Source organism: Pempheris klunzingeri, chromosome 22 (assembly GCF_042242105.1).
Source record: "Pempheris klunzingeri isolate RE-2024b chromosome 22, fPemKlu1.hap1, whole genome shotgun sequence".
Classification (NCBI taxonomy): domain Eukaryota; kingdom Metazoa; phylum Chordata; class Actinopteri; order Acropomatiformes; family Pempheridae; genus Pempheris; species Pempheris klunzingeri.
In genome coordinates, this window is record NC_092033.1 from 1637962 (window position 1) to 1655441 (window position 17480).

The 17480-nt window shown below is 40.8% G+C and overlaps 1 protein-coding gene across 2 annotated transcripts; it reads left to right on the forward strand.

Annotated features, from left to right (window-relative positions):
* The first annotated feature begins 333 nt into the window (after positions 1 to 333).
* On the forward strand, positions 334 to 6043 carry LOC139222128 (adenylate cyclase CyaB-like). 2 transcript variants are annotated; one of them, XM_070854104.1, is made up of 6 exons: positions 334 to 533; positions 1806 to 1968; positions 2573 to 2674; positions 3212 to 3337; positions 4830 to 4871; positions 5734 to 6043. In XM_070854104.1, the coding sequence occupies exons 1-6, from the start codon at positions 337 to 339 to the stop codon at positions 5830 to 5832; spliced, it is 729 nt and encodes a 242-aa protein (XP_070710205.1). In that variant the 5' UTR covers positions 334 to 336; the 3' UTR covers positions 5833 to 6043. The 2 variants fall into 2 exon arrangements, with proteins under 2 accessions (XP_070710205.1, XP_070710206.1); XM_070854105.1 differs by having other exon boundaries at positions 1809 to 1968.
* Positions 6044 to 17480: the final 11437 nt, after the last annotated feature.

Sequence of the window (17480 nt, forward strand, 5' to 3'; positions counted from 1 at the left end):
TAATGAGGAAAAAGTCCTTTTTATTCTGTATTCATCTGCTGATTATTTCTATTTATTATAATCTATTTATTTACTATTATAATTACTAATCTGTTGTCACAATGTCACAGCAGGGAAACATTAAATATTTTCAGATTTGGTAAAAAAAAAAAAAACAACAACCATTTTTACAGTTACTTAAAAAAAACCTTTATGACTATTTTTATTTAGATTTTAGGTGGACTGTTCCTTTAAAGCGCCGCCATGTTGGCTGCGGAAATGAGAAAGGAGTGTGACGTCTTCTTGTTGTGCTCTGTGTCCTCTGCGCAGGCGCAGATCGGTCTAACTGAACCCTCCATGAGGACCGCGGCTGTGTCCTGGCGGCTCTGCCGGCTCCCAGCGCTGCTCTGCGGTCAGTTTGGTGCCCACCCTCCGCCCCCGCTCCGTGCGTTCAGCTGCTCCCAGACCACCGCTGCCGTGTGGGAGTGTTTCGCGGTAAAATCAAGTGCGGACACACAGCAGCAGACAAACTGCAGCGGACACCCCCAAAACAGGTACGACAAAGTTTAGCTCCATCACTTTATTATTGTTTGTGCTGCTGGTTAGCCGTCCGCCATGTTGGCTACACTGTGTAGCAGCAGGTTAGCTAGTTAGCAGAGGAGCTAGCTAGCGTTAGCTTTGATTTGTTGATGGGTTAGCTAGCTAATCATGTAGCTAACTAGCCAACGTGCTACACAAAGTCCTTATAAACAGACTTAACTTGGTATAGAAATTAAATAGAAGTAGTAAAACCACAGTGTAGAAACTCTGTTAGAAATAAAGTTGCTGCATTCAAAATGTCACTGAAGCAAAAGTACAAATGTGTTAAAATATAGTATGAAAAGTAAAAGTTCCCTTTGTGCAGAATAATATCTATTATTTTATTGGTTTTTATTTATTGATGCATTTAAGTTGCAGCTGGTAAAAGAGGAGCTACTTATCTTTAATCTTATTTATCATTATTGTTATGTTATTTAATGATTCTCATGATAATTAAGAATTATAACAATGTTTGATAATGAAGTAAAAGTGTACAGAAGAAAAGTAGAAATCAGTAAAAAGTTCTTTCTTCCTTCATACAACTCGTACACAAATATTAAAACTTTTAATTCATTAACTCATCATTCCTCTAAAATGACAAGGAAAGAAAGAATAGATCCATTTCTGAATGCAAATATGAATTCTACAATCACAATTTAATCCTAACTCATGTTATAGTAGCATGTTATGATATAATTAATCCTATATTTTAATGTATTGTTGTACCATGTAGTTCTATTAGTAATATTTCCAGTCTAACAGTGTGAACTGAAGCTTTCTGTGATAATTTAAGATGTTTTAGTGTCTAAAGATGTTTAATATTTCTGACTGATGTGTACAAAACTATTAAAGGCATCAAGTTTAACTTTACGGCTACTTATATTAATATTCTTCCTCATTTAATACTCAACAATTGATTACTGTTAAACCTCAGAAGTGTCTTCAACAAGCTGATTGACAGCAAATTTGAAGACGTAAATAAATAAAAATCTCAATATGTTTAATTTATTTCACATCAGTTGATAAAATAAATACAAACTTTATTTCTGGAGCTCTTTTTGCCCTTTTATTTCTCACCTTTTCCTTATTTCGCTGCCTGATCTTTATTTGATCTGTTAATGTTTTCTGACTTTAACAGATTCATCAATAGATTGATAGACTGTTTGATTGATTGACAGTTTTCAGCAGTTTTAATAAACTCACCTGTCCGACCACCTGCTCTCTCTCTCTGTTCTGCACATGCTCAGTAGAGTCATGCCGTCCAACGTGGAGATCAAAGCCAAAGTGAGCGATGCGACGCGATTCGCCGAGAGGGCCGCCCAGCTCAGCCAATCAGAGGGAACCATCATCAGGCAGTGCGACACGTTCTTCAACTGCAGCCGCGGACGACTGAAGCTACGAGACTTTATGGTACAGATGGTGTGTGTGTGTGTGTGTGTGTGTGTGAGCTCACCTGTTGGGCTCCACCTGGTGGCCACTCAGTCAGTCGTGATGAGTGTGTTTTTAAAAACAACATGAATTCTTGTGGGGAAAGAAAATTTATAAAAAGGGAAAATTAAAGCAAAAAAAACAATTAATAAGAAATTTAGACAAAAACAAAACATAATCAAAAATAAGTACAATAACAAAAAATTAAAAAATAAACATAAAAATAAAAAGTAAACAAAATAAGAATAAATACAAAACAATAAAGAATTCCTATAACAAAATATGTATATTTAAAAAGTTGTTAAGAAAATAAGTGTAAATGAAAAATAGAATTAAGATTAAAACTGAATCAAGATAAATATGACAAATTAAAACTAAATAAATCAAAATAAACAAAATCAAAATGAAGACAAAACAAAGAAAAATGCAAATAAAAAAATTATAACAAAAAATGTATTACATTTATTATTTATTAAAAATAGTATTCTTAACAGTTTATAATCTCTAAAGGTAAAAAGGGAGGAAAAGTGATGTTTCCTGAATGAATCGAAGAATAAAACTGGTCGTTTGTTTGTTTGTTTTCTAGAACGAGTCGGGTCAGCTGATCTTCTACGAGCGTCCCGACACCGACGGACCCAAACTGTCCCGCTACTCCATCAGTGCGACCAGCGACCCGCCCGGCCTGCGGGTAAGAGCCCAGAGCGCTGCTGCAGGTTTTAACACCAGTAGTTTAATTCAGGTTATTTGAATAAGAGATAAATCGGGCTGTGATACACACGTAGAACACAAATATCTGCCGACTCAGAGCTCTCTTCAAAGCCACCAGACTCCATTGACAAAAATAGTAATTTTACACAGGAGTGGCTGGCGTACTGCTGTCTTGATCTGTTAGTTTGTTTGTGTTGTTGTGTGACTTTGGTGTTTCAAAGGGTTCGTTTGGATCCAACACAATATTTGTGGAACACACAATAACACAAACAAACTGACAGACTGAGTCAGTGACCAACCAGCCACTCCCGTGTTCTGTGAGGTAAAATTACTGTTTTTTTCAATGGAGTCTGGTGTGTTTGAATATGAAGCCTGTGGCTCAGAGAAAGAAGATAAATCTGGCCGTGATAAACACACACTGAATATTTGTTTGTGGTGTGTGTGTGTGTGTGTGTGTGTGTGTGTGTGTGTGTGTGTGTTCGTGTTCGTGTTCGTGTTCGTGTTCGTGTTCGTTCAGGCCGTGCTGTCAGACGCCCTCGGGGTCAAAGGTGAAGTTCGGAAGGAGCGACGGCTGTTTATGATTGGTCAGACCAGAGTTCACCTGGACGCAGTGGAGGGACTGGGAGACTACATGGAGCTGGAGGTCAGCGCACACACACACACACACACACACACACACACACACACACTATGAAGTGCACTGGTGATATAATGATATAAATGATTCATTTAAAAAAACAAAAGCAAAAAAGTTTCTCTGGTTTCGTACATTTTAAGATTTTCTGCTTTTCTTTATTTTATGATATTAAATTAATTAGAAGAAGAAGAAGAATTTATAAAATAATGAGTTTAAGAAAAATGGACCAAATAATTAATCAGAAACTGATAAATCAACAATAAAAATATTCCCTCACATCAGATCCTCAGTTTGACAGGATCCAGGATGGTTTGATGAGTTTAAATATTCTAAATCTTATTTTTAATAAAGCTTTAATATTGTTTTCATGAAAACACATTATATAATTCAAAGGAAGAAAGTCACGTTCTTAATACTGCTCTCACATTTATTACCTCAGTGTCTCATTATATCACGTAATTATGATTTTAAAAAACATTAATTGAAAACAGGATTCTTAAACATGTGCGATAAAACATTTATGTTTGTTTAAAAAGAGGATATTTAAAGAAATCTCCGTATAACCTTGTGAATATTACGTCTTTGTTTTCCTAAATATGTGATGAGCATCTTCAACACGCTCCAGAAGAAGCCACCAGACTCCATTGACAAAAACAGGAATTTTACCTCACAGGACACATGAGCTGCTGTTCTATAGCTGCCTCGATCTGTGTCTTTGCTTTTGTTGTTGGGTGACTTTGTCAGTGTCTTTAAAGTACGTTATGTTCACATCAGATGTGTTCGGTTTGCTGTAAGCTTGTTTATCAAAGTAGAGGTAGACCAGCAACTCTCACGTTCTGTGAGGTAAAATTACTGTTTTTGTCAATGGAGTCTGGTGACTTTGAGAGAGAGCAAAGAGAGACTGAACAGCTCGTCTGACGGCAATGTAAAGCTGTGAAAATATTCTAAATATATAAAATAATACTTAATTTTTAAGTGGGCCTTTTTTTTTTTTACCAGGACTCTGCTTCTCCAAACTGAAGGTGTGCCGACGGAAATCTACCGTCGGCAACACACTGAATATGGAGAAGGAGCTCATGCAGTCACACTTGAAATAATCCGAATGATCCCTTTAATGAATTAAAGAAGGAATGACTCTCACAGCAGAGTTTCGTGTCATATGAAGAAATGTTTCCTGCAGTTTTACATGTATGATTAAGTAAATATGTTTTTCTACAAGCTTGTTAAAATACGCAGTGATTAAGGTTGGTGTACACGGTGGAATAGTGGCTCCACACAGCATTTCATTAAAGTGGTTAAAGTATTTGAAAGTATGAAGATTTCCCAGAAGCAGCACAGAGAGCGAGAGAGAAGCAGGTTACTGAACCTCGAGTCCTTTTCTGAGTGAGAGAGTTGAGTCGTCCTGACAACCAACAGGTGCGAGTGACTGCGTGACGAACAAAATGGATCCAGAGTTCAGTGAGTGTGAACTGAACTCCAGGTGTCTGTTGTTCTCCAGGTGGTGATGCGTCCCGATCAGACTGTTGAGGAGGGACAACAGGTATGTTTGAACGTCTTATCCACCTGCAGCTCTATGAGACGTCCATCAGTCTCTCATCTCTGCTCGTTGTTTGCATGTTAAAGGGTAACTTTGGTGTTTTTAAGTCTGGTCCTTGTAGTTTTTGGCTCCAAAGTCACCGGAAGGTACAAAAAGCGCCTCAACTGATGGGGTATAAACATCCACCAAAAGTGTTTGATCCACTGACAGGCTCAGAGTGTTATTCTAAGTGTGTGACAGCATCATGGAAAGGATCCCTACAGAGAGAGACCTGGAAGATCCTTTTGGTTTAACCACAAACAGCACACACACCAGACTACATTCACTAAAACAGGGATTTTAGCTCACACAACAGGGGAGCTGCTGGTCTGCTGCTGTCTTGTTCGTTTGGTTTGTTTGTGGTTATTATGTGTTAAACAAATGTTCTGGATCCAGCCTATCATTTTGAAAAACACCAAAGTCGCACAACAACACAAACAAACTCACCAGTCGAGGCATCAACAGACCAGCAGCTCCTGTGTCCTGTGAGCTAAAATCCCTGTTTTAGTGAATGTAGTCTGGTGTGTGTGCAGAGAGCGATAGAACGGCTGTTTGTGGTTAAACCAAAAGGATCTTCCAGGTCTCTCTCTGTAGCCTGTCAGTGGATCAAACAATCTGGCACAGTTGTCCCAAAGGATCAAGTTACAGCCTGTTTGGCAGAGGTGATCAATTGGACCAGTTCTCTAACTTTTTGTATCTATTTGTCCTTTCTAACCCAAAATAAGCAGAAACATGGCCCAGGTTTAAAACTGTTGTATATTTATCACCACAACTTTTGTGTTTTAAAATACTTTGATTTGATCTTTTTTGTGTGTTTATTTTTAAGGTTGCCGAGGATCTGATGGAAAAACTGGGTGTTTCAAAGGAGAGTCTGGTGACGGGAGCGTACATGGACCTGATCCTGAAGGGACACAAGGAGGCGTGAAGCAAACGACCAAACTGAATAAAACATTTGAAAATAACAGTTAACTCCTCGGTATCGTCGAAAACTGTGAGTAGAACAGATCAGAATACCCTGTAGCCAAACTAATCTGGTAGTAATTGCACTGTAATCAGATTACAGTACTGAGAGTACTGATTAAAATAGAATCTGATCGTTCAGCTCTGTGTTTAGTTTCTGTGTACTTGTCTGTATGTTTTTCTAAATAAATAAAATTCAAACAGTTGGTTTACGTGTGACTAGATGTTAACAGTTCACATTCTGGTAGCTTCTTTTAGCCCAAAGTCCTCTGAAACGGTTCATCTAACCAAATGTTCTGTATTTATTTACGTTAATCCCGACAGAATTTACTGACTTGGCAAAGATCTTTTTTTTTTAAAAGTGGCAAAACTGGAAAGTGATTTGTTGTTTTGTGGCTTTAACCAATTTTCTGTCCCCGAAAACTTCCCATCCAGTTGTTTGTGTCCTTTTTAGCTCCGTTTTTGGTCTCCACCACCTCCTGAGGGAACTTAATTGGCTCAAAACTGTGAAAACTGTTTAGGATGAGTTGGTCCAGATGTTCATGTTGCTGAACAGGACGTCTAGATGGATCAGCAAGTTACATTTAAGACTTTTTAAGACTTCACACGACCGTTTTAACATCAAGTGTAAAAACATAGTCGTACAAACACACGTGCTGTCCCTTCAAAATAAAATAACATAAATACAAAATGACAATAACGGGTTCAGTAGATCTTTTCAGCGGTTTGAACAGCTGCTGCAGAAACTGTTAGTCGATTAATCAATCAGTCGACTGACAGGAAATTAATTGGCAACTATGTGGATAAAGGTTTTTTTATGACTTTGCTCACTGTGGGCCCTGAACGCACCTCAGACACACACACACACACACACACACACATTAAACAGGTTTTAATCTGCAGTCGGTGGGCGGTTGCTATGGTAACGGGTATTCTGCCCGAAAATTAAGATGTAAATTCCAAAATAGAGATTTTTTTTTTTTTCCAGCTCGGTGGGAAACTTCTCATCCGACAGTGTTTGGAGAATAAAACCCAAAGTGGAGAAATGTGGAGACAAGTTTGTTATTGATTGAATCCTTATTGATTTTCCATCCTGTAATAAAACCAGAGTGTAAAAAATAATCTGAATCCAGTAAACCAACAGTCCAAACCTCAATATTATTAAAAATACATTCAAATCATTCAAAGGAGAAACAGCAGATCTTTACAGCTGGAACAAAAAAAAGATTAATATTATTTTTACTTTGTTTTTTCTACTTTTGGTAAAAAGTTGGGCGTCATTCTGAACTATTTGGTATCAGACTGCAGCCGATTATTATTATTGTCAGTCTGGATTCATCTGCTGATTATTTTCTCCATCAGTCCACTGATTGTTTGGTTTGCAAAAAAAGGGTATAAAAACCTCCACAAATATAAAAAACACATTCAAATGATTAAAATAATTCTAAAAATCCTCAGAAGCAGAAAATATCAAAAATATCAAATGTTTTTAAAGGAAAAATGACTTAAACTGATGCCAATTAGTTTTCTGTCAGCTGACTAATGATTTCAGCTGTGCTTCTATAAACAGTCGGGTAGTTTAATTAATTTAAGTAACTACTACGAAAAGTACCGGTACTTCAAATTAGTAGTAAAGTAGCTCCACCACAAAAAAACCACGGTCTCCTGATGTCTACACTGGTTAAACATGAACTGATGAAGCTTTTATCAGCAGAATTAATACATTTGAGAGCCAGAATCCAGAGTACAGACTCCTTTGGTCCAGCAGGTGGCGCTGTAGCTCCACAGCTGCACACAAGCTGCTCTTTGTATCACAAAAGTGCCTTAAAAAAGACCTTAAAGTGCATTTAAAAAGTGGTAACTTTAATTAACTGACGTTACTGACAAAATGCTTTTGTCTTGTCTAGAAGTCCTCAGAGCTGTTGCTCCAAACCTTTGAACGTATGTGAGGTTATTATTTTTGAACTAGTTCATCCATCCATGTGCTTTCTGCTGATAATCCATAATATTATTAGGAATTGTTGTTATGTAGAGCTGGAAGTTTGTAACAAAAAGCTGTCAGTTAATCATTCACTCATCCTGGCTGGTTTCCTTTGACATCTTTCAAACTCAAAGCTGGTGACCATGAAACCGATATCACCAGTAAATCACATTCTTTGTGGTATTAAAACTCTCAACAACTGTGTGACAGCATCATGGAAAGGATCCCTACAGAGAGAGACCTGGAAGATCCTTTTGGTTTAACCACAAACAGCCGTTATATCGCTCTCTGCACACACACCAGACTACATTCACTAAAACAGGGATTTTAGCTCACAGAACACTGGAGCTGCTGGTCTGCTGCTGCCACTGTCAGTTAGTTTGTTTGTGATATTGTGACTTTGCTGTTTTAAAAAAGGTTAAGAATGAATCTGAACTAACCCTTTATAACAACAAAGTCACACAATAACATAAACAAACGTAACTGATCAAGACATCATTTGACCAGCAACTATTTTGTAAAATCCCTGTTTTAGTGAATGTAGTCTGGTGTGTGTGCTGTTTGTGGTTAAACCAAAAGGATCTTCCAGGTCTCTCTCTGTAGGGATCCTTTCCATGATGCTGTCACACACTTAGAATAACCCTCTGAGCCTGTCAGTGGATCAAACAAGCTCTTTTAGTGGACCTACTGTGATCAGGTGCAGTTGTCCCAAAGGATCACGTTGCTACGTGTTTCAAAATAATAAAAATAGGGCCCAGGTTTAAAAATACTGGCGTTCTCCTTTAATGGTTAAATATAAACATGAAATAAGTGTGTTTAAAGATAAGATTCTCATCTTTTCAAAACTATAATTATCATTATATTATATTATATTTCAGCAGAATATTTAAGTTTCATTGAAGCGATGTGGATTTCACAGGTGAAGCTTTTCCTTGTATGTGTGTCAGTGTTTGAATCACACACCAGTCGGCTTATTGTCTCCATTGATAACGTTCAGGCTCCATCTGTTCTCACTGTTGCCTCAGCTCATTCAGGAATAAACACATTTTGGCTCATTTTCTTTCACTTACGGCCGACGCGAGCAGCAGATGCATAGAAGCAGGGAAGCCAGAGATGAGAGGTTTATTTTACCGCTGCTGCTTCATCCATCAGCGGTGATCAAACCCCGAAGAGTCTATTGTTTGTCACGGATGCACAGATGCAGCGACAGTAAGAACAAATACAGCAGGGACATCCGGCCGAACCCTCGAAGCCACAGAAGTGTTTGTTTCTATAATTTAGTGACCTCAAAGATGGGAAGAGATGTTTAAAGTCATCGTGAAGAAATAAAACGTCACCTTTTATAGTCATTTATTGGTTTTACTGTTAGCTTGTGTTGGTTTTTGGTGAATAATTAATGTCAGTGTGGATCAATTCTTCTATTTTCTACTTGAATCTATTGATTGCTTTGTAAAAACTGAGAGGATAATGAGAAATTCTGCCCAATCAAATGTGCACATTTCAACTGAACTTGCAGAAGATGTGAGTTAATGTGCGTCTCCGTGCACTCTGGTGGTGCCAACGCTCCTCTCAGGTGTCGTTAAACCACCATAGAAGAAGAAGGAAGTTAAAAGCTAACATATATATAGTCACTTACATACTTATATATACGTATATAAACACATGTATGCACCCAGAATGTAATGACGTAGCAGGATGATGATGATGATGATGATGATTGACGTTGTTCATCCATTGGCGCCAAGCATCATTATTCCAAAACCCCCAGTGGCCCGAAAACCACCACCACCACCACCACCACCACCACCCACAGCGATGCAGCCGCTCAGCCGACCCAGCTGACGGGACGCCGACTGAGGTAAAGTTCACGGTTTTATTCCAACATTAGAAATGTTTCTGCGACCATCAAATCGATTGTTTTCAGGATAACGAACATTTTTTCGGACCAGCGCTTCGTCACTGATGCCGTTACATCCACCTTTTAGAGAATACCGGCAGCAGTAACGGCAGATCGACCCGCCGTCCAAAGTTAGAATATTTGACCCATCGGCGTAGCCACTGTGACGTCACCGCTTTCAAGCCTCGAGGTGAGCATTTTCAAAACCGCCATCTTGGTTTAACGGCGGCCACCATCTTGATTTTGGAGCCAAAAGTGATACATGAGTTGTTTTTTTTTCTCCTGTCTGATTGGTTCACCACCAGGAAGTCCCGCTATCTTCCTCTAAATGGGACCTCAATTGACTAAATGGACGTCCTGCTGTGCTGAAGAAGACTGAGAGCAGAAACTCATCAGGAAAATGTTCACTGAGCTCATTTTCCTCATTGACTTCCATCCAGTCAGACTTCTGTTTGGAGCCAGTGGAGTCGCCCCCTGCTGGACACTAGAGAGGATGCAGGTTTCAGACCCCGTAGCTACGTCCACTTCTTTAACTTCAAACTAAGCAGCAGGTGAGTGGTAGCTCCCTCACACCTGTGGCCACCGTGTGATACTGAATAATAAAGTGTGATATTATAACGCAGCTTCATTCAGTCATCTCTTCTTCTACCGGAGGTTTAATGTCACCGTCATTACCGACCGACCGACCGACCGAACAGCTGCACGTGTGGGGAAACACCCTCTTCACCGTCTCCCTGCGGGGTCATGTGACTCCTGCCAAGTGTGCTCTGATTGGTCGGTCACGTCATTAAATCGAAACATTGGTCAAATTGTAAAAAAAAAAAAAAAAAAGAATTAATAGCTGTTTTTTTTTTCTTCCTCTCCTCCATCGAGCGTCAGGGCTCGTCATCATTGGCCACTGATGATGATGATGATGATGATGATGATGATGATGATGATGATGAAGAAGCTTGGATGCTGAATCTGAATCCCTGTTTTTTTTTTTTTTTTTTATGCTATTGCATCGTTGCCATGGCGACGGGGCCGCTCCTCCACACCCACGCTGCTTACCCCTCTCTCTCTCTCTCTCTCTCTCTCTCTCTCTCTCTCTCTCTCTCTCTCTCTCACAGCGAGAGAGAGAGAGAGAGAGAGAGAGAGGTGTGTTTTCTAACCCACGCATTGGAGTGGGAGACAACGTGCACACTCACACGTGCACACACACACACACCCATAATACTCAGCGTGTGTGTGTCATGCTAGCAAGTGTGTGGGCTGAACCGACCAGCCTTCCACTCATCCTGCCTCTCCCTCCCTCTCTCTCTCTCTCTCTCTTCCTCTCCCCTCTCTCCCTCTCTCTCCCTCCCTTCTTCCTCTTCTTCTCTCTCTCTCTCTCTCTTCGTCTCCAGATACACCTCCTCCTCCTCCTCCTCCTCTCCTTCCTCTTCTTCTTTTTTTCCCATCTCTTCCTCTTCCTCTCTCTCTCTCTCTCTCTCTCTCTCTCTCTCCATCAGTCCTTCATTTTCTTTTTCAGTTTATCATCATGGAGAACGAGTCGGTGATCTTCTGGGTGAGTCTCTCTGCAGCTCTGTGTGTGTGTGTGTGTGTTTTAAAGGGATAATGCATGTGTGTGTGTTTCGCTAATGTTTCAGTCATATAGGTGTGTGTGTGTGTGTGTGTGTGTGTGTGTGTGTGTGTGTGTGTGTCGGTCACTTGCTGCCGCTCTGCAACTTTAAAAGTCGTGACTTAATTTTCTTTTCACTTTACCTTTCCACCTTTCCTCCCTTCATCTCCTTCCCTCATGCCTCACTCCCTTCCTTGCCTTGCCTCCTTTCCTCTCCTCCCTTCCTTTCCTTCCCCTCTATATCCCCTTTCCCTCGTCTCATCCATTTTCTCCTCCTCTCCTGTCATCTCCATCCCTCATCCCTCATTTGCTTCCTCTTCATCTCCTTGCCTCCTCCCTCTTTTCCCTCCTTGGTTTCCCCCCCTTTCCTCCCTTGCTTTCCTTCCCTCATTCCCTCATTTGTTCCCTTGCCTCCTCCCTTCTTTTTTCCCCTCCATTCACCTCCTCTATCCTTCTCTATCTCCTTTCTTCATTTCCTTCCCTCCTCTCTTCTTTCCTTATACTTCCCCCCTTTTCATTTCTTCCATCCTTCCCCCCTACATCTCATCACTCCTTCCCTCTTTCCCATGTCTGTCCTTTCCTCTCCTACTCTCCTCGCTCCCTTCTCTCTTCCCATCCATCTCTTCTACCCTTTTTCTTTCTCCTTTTCCCTTCCATCCACCTCCTACTCCTCCTCTTTCTTGCCTCCTTTCCTTTTTTCCCTTCCTCTCTTTCCACTCATTTGCTCTTTGATGACTTCATTTCCTATATCTCCTTCCCTTTCCGTCTCTCCTTTCTTCCTCATTTCCTGTCCTTCCTTTCCTTTCTGTGATCCCTCCTTCCTTCTCATCCCCTTTCTCCTTCATCTTCCCTTTTGCTCTTCCTCTCCCCCTCTCCTCTCCTCTCCCTCCTTTTCCTTTACCATTTTCCTTTAAATTGTTTGTCCCACCCACCTGTCCTCTCTTTCTTTCGTCTCCCTCTTTCTCTCTGAGGGTCGTCTTTTTATTTCCTGTTTCTGTTTCCTCCGGCATCACTTTGCTGTCCTGTGTGTGTGTGTGTGTGTGTGTGTGTGTGTGTGTGTGTGTGTGTGTGTGTGTGTGTGTGTGTTATGTAAGCGCAGCAGAGAGTGTGTAGGCCGTAGTCTCAGACCGTCTATCTAAAGAGATGATCTGCTCAAAAAGCAGGGGGAAAAAAATCAAACACTTCAAACAGGAAGTGGCTCTTTTTCTTCTTCTTCTTCTTCTTCTTCTTCTGCAGCAGCACTGACACGCTTTAACATCATGTGGTTGTCGTGGCAACGCGCTGAGCCCCAGCACTACGGCTGCCGGCTCGTCCTGAGTGACTTCACCTCGGCGCAGATCGTCAGAGGTTAAACTGCATCGCTCCAAAGAGGAGAATCAGACATGCCTGTACTTTTTTTTGGGGGGGGGAAATTGCAGTCATAGGACTACATTTCCCATGATGCAGGCTGCGCTCAGACTATAAACCTTGCTAGCATGACGACGCTCAGCCACTGTGCTGGTGTAACTGACACGAGTTTAGACAACCTTCGCCATCTTTTTCCATCTTTCCGAACGTCTACGTTAACGCTCTCTGTTACAAACTACAAAAACACCTCGAAGAAGGTCAGACGGGTTCGTAACAGCACTCGATGACGCCGTATTTAAGTTTACTCTTCTGACCTTAACATTTTTTTTTCCAATCCTAGTGGATCAATCCAAAGTACCACCCCTTCCTTAGCTTCCGTGGCTACGCTATCGAACGTACGATCAACAAATCAGCAGCGTTTATTCTACGCCAGGCACCAAAGACAACTTTTTGATTCTCTGTGAAGGTTTTAGTTATTTATAACTTAAAGCGGCTGTATTTTATATCTTTATAATAAGAATTATATTAAGATAACGTAAGTGATGTCGTCACTCACAGAAGTATCATCTGAATCTGTCCGACTGCAACTTTGCTGATTTGATTCGCTCCCACGGCGTCATTTTAAGAGAAGAAATCACACAAAAAAGAAACCAAGCTGATGAACATAGTGGAGTATTTAACAGCTAAAGAGCCAGATTTCTCCTCAGGAGGTGGTGGAGACCAAAAATAGAGCCGAAAGAACAAGAGAATATTGGACTTGTATCCATTAGGTTTGATTTAATACTGAATTTGGATTCAGTAAAATACGATCAATCTCCAGCACTGATCATCAGTGTCTTGCTAATTTCATTAATCACTTAAATGTTGTTGGCTGTAATGAACATTTAACGAACATTTAAGCCTCGAGGGGGCGCTTACAGGGCCTTTAGGATTCTTGTTCTTGTTCTACTGCAAAGAGAAGAAACTGAACAGGTTCCCACTGATGTGAGAAACTTGACAAGATGAAGTGTGTGTGTGTGTATGTGTCAGAGAGAGGGATGGGAATACAGTGTGTATTAGCAGCTCCTGCCATTGGTTACCATGGTAATGGCCAAGGGAGCTATGTTTTCAGGACACACACACACACACACACACACACACACACACACACACACACATCCTGTTCACACCTCACAGTGAAAAGCAGCTTGGTGGTCTGACCACAACTGGACCGCTTCAAATCCAGTCCCAGCTCACCGTTAAAGATCCGTTCGTGTAGATTCAGAGCGACTTGTGTGAGGAAGACGAGCGCCGTCAGCTCACATTCAGCACGTGATGGATGCAAATGATTCCTCAGCTGCACCGCTTGATAGAAACAGCCGAAAAAGGAAGTAAAGACACCAAAGTTAAAGAGTCACTTTTACACCAACATGTGATCTGGTTATCTCCAATTAAAGGATAACTCCAGAGTTTTTAAACCTGGGCTGTTTTTCTATATCTTTTGGTTTGAAATGACTGTAAGGTGTCAAATCTTTGGAAGCGGTCCAGTAGTTATGGGCTATAATGGCTGCAATGTGATCCTTTGGGGCAACTGTAGGTCCACTAAAAGAGCTTGTTTGATCCACTGACAGGCTCAGAGTGTTATTCTAAGTGTGTGACAGCATCATGGAAAGGATCCCTACAGAGAGAGACCTGGAAGATCCTTTTGGTTTAACCACAAACAGCTGTTATATCGCTCTCTGCACACACACCAGACTACATTCACTAAAACAGGGATTTTACCTCACAGAATGCGGGAGTTGCTGCTCTACTGCTGCCTCAAACACTTAGCTTATTTGTGGTATTGTGTCTAACACAAATATTGTGTTGGATCCGAACAAACCCTTCAAAGCACCAAAGTCACACAATAGCACAAACAAACAAACCACTCGAGGCAGCAGTAGACCAGCAACCACTGTGTAAAATTACTGTTTTTGTCAATGAAGTCTGTATTGATGTAGAAGTACAAAATTACAGAAAATGGAAAGTGCCTCGTATGAATGAATGAATGGATAGAGGAGAGTCTCAGTGATCCAGTGTGTAACAGGTCTTAACACGCCTAAAAGAGGCCCATCTAAGAAAAGAAAAACACAAAGATTCAATATCAGTTCGAGTGCGTGCTATATATAAAATATTTCCACCATGGTAATTTGCATCTGAATGCCCTTTTTGATGCAAACCTACCACCATTCTCCATTGACAAAAATAGTCTGAAGTCTGGTATATCGCTCTCTGCACACACACCAGACTCCATTGACAAAAATAGTAATTTTACTTCGCAGAACATGGGAGTTGCTGGTCTACCGCTGCCTCAATCAACGAATTAACATGCTATTTTGAATCTGAACCAACCATTTAAAACACATCACAAGTCAGACAAACAGAAAGAAACTATCCGACTGAGGCAGCAGTAAACCAGCAGATGCCGCCTTCTGCAAAGTAAAATTACCGTTTTTGTCAATGGAGTCTGGTGTGTGTGCAGAGAGCGATATAACAGACTTCATTGACAAAAACAGCGATTTCACATAGGAGTTGCTGGTGTATCGCTGCCTCAGTTGGTTAGTTTGTTTGTGTTATTGTGTGACTTTGGGGTTTTAAAGGGTTATTTTAGATCCAAAATAATATTTGAGTAACACAAAAAACACAAATAAACTAATTGATCAAGGCAGCAGTAGACCAGCAACCACCATGTGTTCTGCAAAGTAAAATCCCTGTTTTTGTGAATGGAGTCTGGTGTGTTTGCAGAGAGCGATATAACGGCTGTTAGAATAACACTCTGAGCCTGTCAGTGGATCAAACAAGCTCTTGTAGTGGACCTACTGTGATCAGGTGCAGTTCTCCCAAAGGATCACGTTGCAGCCCGTTTGGTGGCTGCTGGCTGAGGTGATCTACTGGACCAGTTCCAACACTTTTACTACCTACTAGCCATTTAGACCCAGACCCACAGATCCGGCCCATGTTTAAGAATCCCACGAGGACACATCTGGAACAAGAAAACAATCTACCTAATAACTTCACCTAATTCTGCCTGTTCCCGTTATCTCAAGCTGAGACTCTCGAGGGGCCGCTGCCTCGATGTTAGCGTTATCCTAGTTAGTAAGGCGACTGAAAATAGCCCGTAGATGCCTTCGGCTGTCTGCGTGTCATAGCGGTCCCTGGAGAGTTTACTCCACAGCCACCATTTTTGTTGACAAGTACGCCCACTCTGCCTAATTACTCTGCATCTGGAGAGCCGATCAAAGCGGCGGCAGAACTGAGGTCACATCAGGTGTCAGATGTCGTTACCCCGTCAACAGATACCGATCACGTTAAGCAGAGATGTTTACTTACAGATTGTTCCATCAATTAATCAAGCAATCAGAAAGTCTTTTGCTTTATTAAAGAGTCCAGACAAGACGCTAAAATGAACAATAATTAGTTTCCTTTTAAGTAAAATCGATATCTTTATTGGTTAAATAGTGATATCTGTCAAAACTAATCATTTTACATTTTGGGTTTACATTTCTTCCTCCATTTTGTAAACCTGCGCCGTCCAGTTACGTCGTCTTCACCTCCACAGCGTGAAACACGGTTCACTGTGTAAAGTTATATGGATTAAATGAGGAGACGTTCTAGTTATCGAGTGTCTTGATGCTCTGAGTCGACGGTAAATCACCATCGAGAACATCATCCCTCATCGTCTTCACATAACTATTAGCATCGTCAGTCCCTTTTCAATTAGTTAATTTAATTATTAAAGATTTAGTTTTATCAGGTAAACATTATTATTGGATAAATATAAAAAGTGACCACAAACATGCATGTAAAGACGATCAATACTAAAATATTTTCACTGCCTGCTCTGACTTGTTGGGTTGATCATGTGTTTAAACTCTTTGTACCACATTATTTGGAATATCTGAGTGTCGCTGATAATGATTATTGCATTAATGATTAATCTGAGAATTGTTTTCTCGGTTGAGTTTTTGGTGAACAGTGCTTGTAATAGTGCTCCGTGTCTTCAGACCGATCAATAGAGCAAAATCTACCAGATTTACAGAGAAGCAGCAAATGATCACACTTTGGATGTATTTTTTTTTTCTCAGCATTTTAGCTTTAAAGATATTAAATATTAACTTGTATTGACGACAAATGTTCTGATCACTGGAGAAAAGTAGAATCCAGTTGAAGAACATTTTATTTCTTAGATGAAAGGTGTGAAATGTAGTGAGTTTGAAATCGATCTGCAGACAATCTGGATCGGTGTGTGTGTGTGTGTGTGTGTGTGTGTGTGTTATCTGAGCCGTCCAGCCTCTCAGCTTTTTCCTGCCAAACATCCGTTTCCTTGGCAACCCAGGCGGGAAACAGGAAGTGTGAGCGACAGGAACTACTTCTAATCTTTGTCAAGTCCTCTCTCTCTCTTTTTTTTTTTATTGTTTTCATGTTTCCAGCATGTTCCTCCTGCAGTCTGTGTTACCATGGAAACACCCCGGTTCCACAGACCCACACACACACCAGGTGGTTAGCATGCTGTTAGCTATTAGCAGGCTACCAGCTGGCTACCCGTATGCTACTGACTGACTAAACAATAAGCTAACAGCTCTCTGCTAATAGGCTACTAAAGGTTAGGAGCTCGCCATGTTGTTAGCTCACTACCGCTAAGCTAACAGCAGCGTGCTCACAGGCTGCTAGTAGCTAACAACTCTAGCATGAAAGTAAGTCAACGAAGACAGCTAGCTTCAGCGATGTTAGCTGTTAGTAGTCTAATAGTATGCTACCAAACGGCTAACT